The sequence below is a fragment of the Contarinia nasturtii genome, unplaced genomic scaffold (assembly GCF_009176525.2).
Source record: "Contarinia nasturtii isolate CC-2019 unplaced genomic scaffold, AAFC_CNas_1.1 Cnas_scaffold_2681, whole genome shotgun sequence".
In the NCBI taxonomy this organism is placed as follows: domain Eukaryota; kingdom Metazoa; phylum Arthropoda; class Insecta; order Diptera; family Cecidomyiidae; genus Contarinia; species Contarinia nasturtii.
The window spans coordinates 1-1,329 of record NW_022200000.1 but is presented as its reverse complement, the minus strand read 5'-3'; the positions used below and the strand labels follow the sequence as shown (position 1 = coordinate 1,329).

At 30.0% G+C, this 1,329-nt stretch overlaps 1 protein-coding gene across 1 annotated transcript; it reads right to left on the bottom strand.

Moving 5' to 3' along the window:
• Positions 1-663: 663 nt before the first annotated feature.
• LOC116348953 lies at positions 664-1,323 on the bottom strand. The gene is made up of 3 exons (XM_031780194.1): positions 1,296-1,323; positions 1,043-1,206; positions 664-963 (listed from the first exon to the last, which is right to left on the bottom strand). The coding sequence occupies exons 2-3, from the start codon at positions 1,097-1,099 to the stop codon at positions 676-678; spliced, it is 345 nt and encodes a 114-aa protein (XP_031636054.1). The 5' UTR covers positions 1,100-1,206; positions 1,296-1,323; the 3' UTR covers positions 664-675.
• Positions 1,324-1,329: the final 6 nt, after the last annotated feature.

The following is a 1,329-nucleotide window of genomic DNA, read 5'->3' as shown; positions in this document are numbered from 1 at the left end:
CCAAACTACATAATTTCACCAAATTTGAAGAAATGACAATCACCCATATAAAATTTTCTATTTTTTGCCCAAAAACGAAAATTTTGTATGAGAGGTACCTTCAATTTGTATTAAAATTGCCTCAAACTTTCGGAATGTTATTTTTTTTTTTTTGAAAGAAAATAGCCTGTACAAAGTTTCATGCGAGTATCACTTACGTTGTATATTGACAATGTATTTGAACGCGACTCGATTTAAGAAGCGCCATCTCTGTCACGCCAGGTTCTCATATATTTTTTTCTTGCAAATAAAATTGCAAAATTGTATAAATTGAATAAGTTTTGCAATAATAATAACGAAAATAATTAATAGAATTTATAATAAATAAAAAAAAAATTATATTATATGATATGTAGCTTTGCCTTGTAGACCATGTAGACTCTATACGGATATAAGTTCCTATTTATTTTTAAGATTTGTGATGATAACAATATTGCACGATTATGTAAACAGAGCAACGCAAACTTTAACCAAATTCAAAACGATAAATTCGCATTTGTGTTTTAAAATTTATCCCAAAATGTAACGCTAAATAAAAATGACAACATAAGCAGAATCAATAGGGTACATATTTTGATATTTAAATAGATTCATGTGTTCAAACAATAATAAAATAAGAAAGCATTACAACAGGCGTTATGTTATGTATTTTTCTTTTCTAAATCTTTTGTCATCAATTATTATGTATCGATATTTCCGGTAGTCGTTTGGATTACGAGCTATTGCTGCAATATCTTCTTGTACAATTTTCAGAAGAACGTCTGAAACAGGTTCAATGCCGGCTAATTCAGATAATTGTTTTACATATTCTCTCCAATCTTCTATCGAAAGTTTCCTTTCATTTTGATTTCGCACATCTTTCAACATTTCTGCTTTCGTTGGCAATTTCTTTGCACTAGATAAGAATTTTAGTGCGAACCGAACCTGAATCAATCAATGACACCATTTAGTTTCGTTCTGGAACGGCATTCACAATCATTATAGTATATTTAGTATGGTTTACTTGCAAATCGATGATAGGAATACTTGGAGGAATAGGAGCCATGCCAATAAAAACCATTGTTATATGCTCCACGCTGACGATATGCTTATGCAATGGTTGAACTAATTTTTTCTCAACATAAACACCCGAATTTACACTTAAAAATGGAAACGAGGAGTTATAGCCTGATATAAAAAAAAAACAATGTTAAATTAAAATTGTTGATAAAAGAGTGAATGTCACTTTTCTGAATGTTCAAATGAAAAACGTCAACCTGTTGCGAAGAACACCACATCAAATGTTTCATG

Coding starts and splice junctions, on each gene's coding strand:
- LOC116348953 (XM_031780194.1), bottom strand. CDS start 1,099: ATGGTTTTTATTGGCATGGCTCCTATTCCTCCAAGTATTCCTATCATC. Junction 964..1,042: donor TTCCTATCATCGATTTGCAA/GTAAACCATACT, acceptor TGATTGATTCAG/GTTCGGTTCGCACTAAAATT.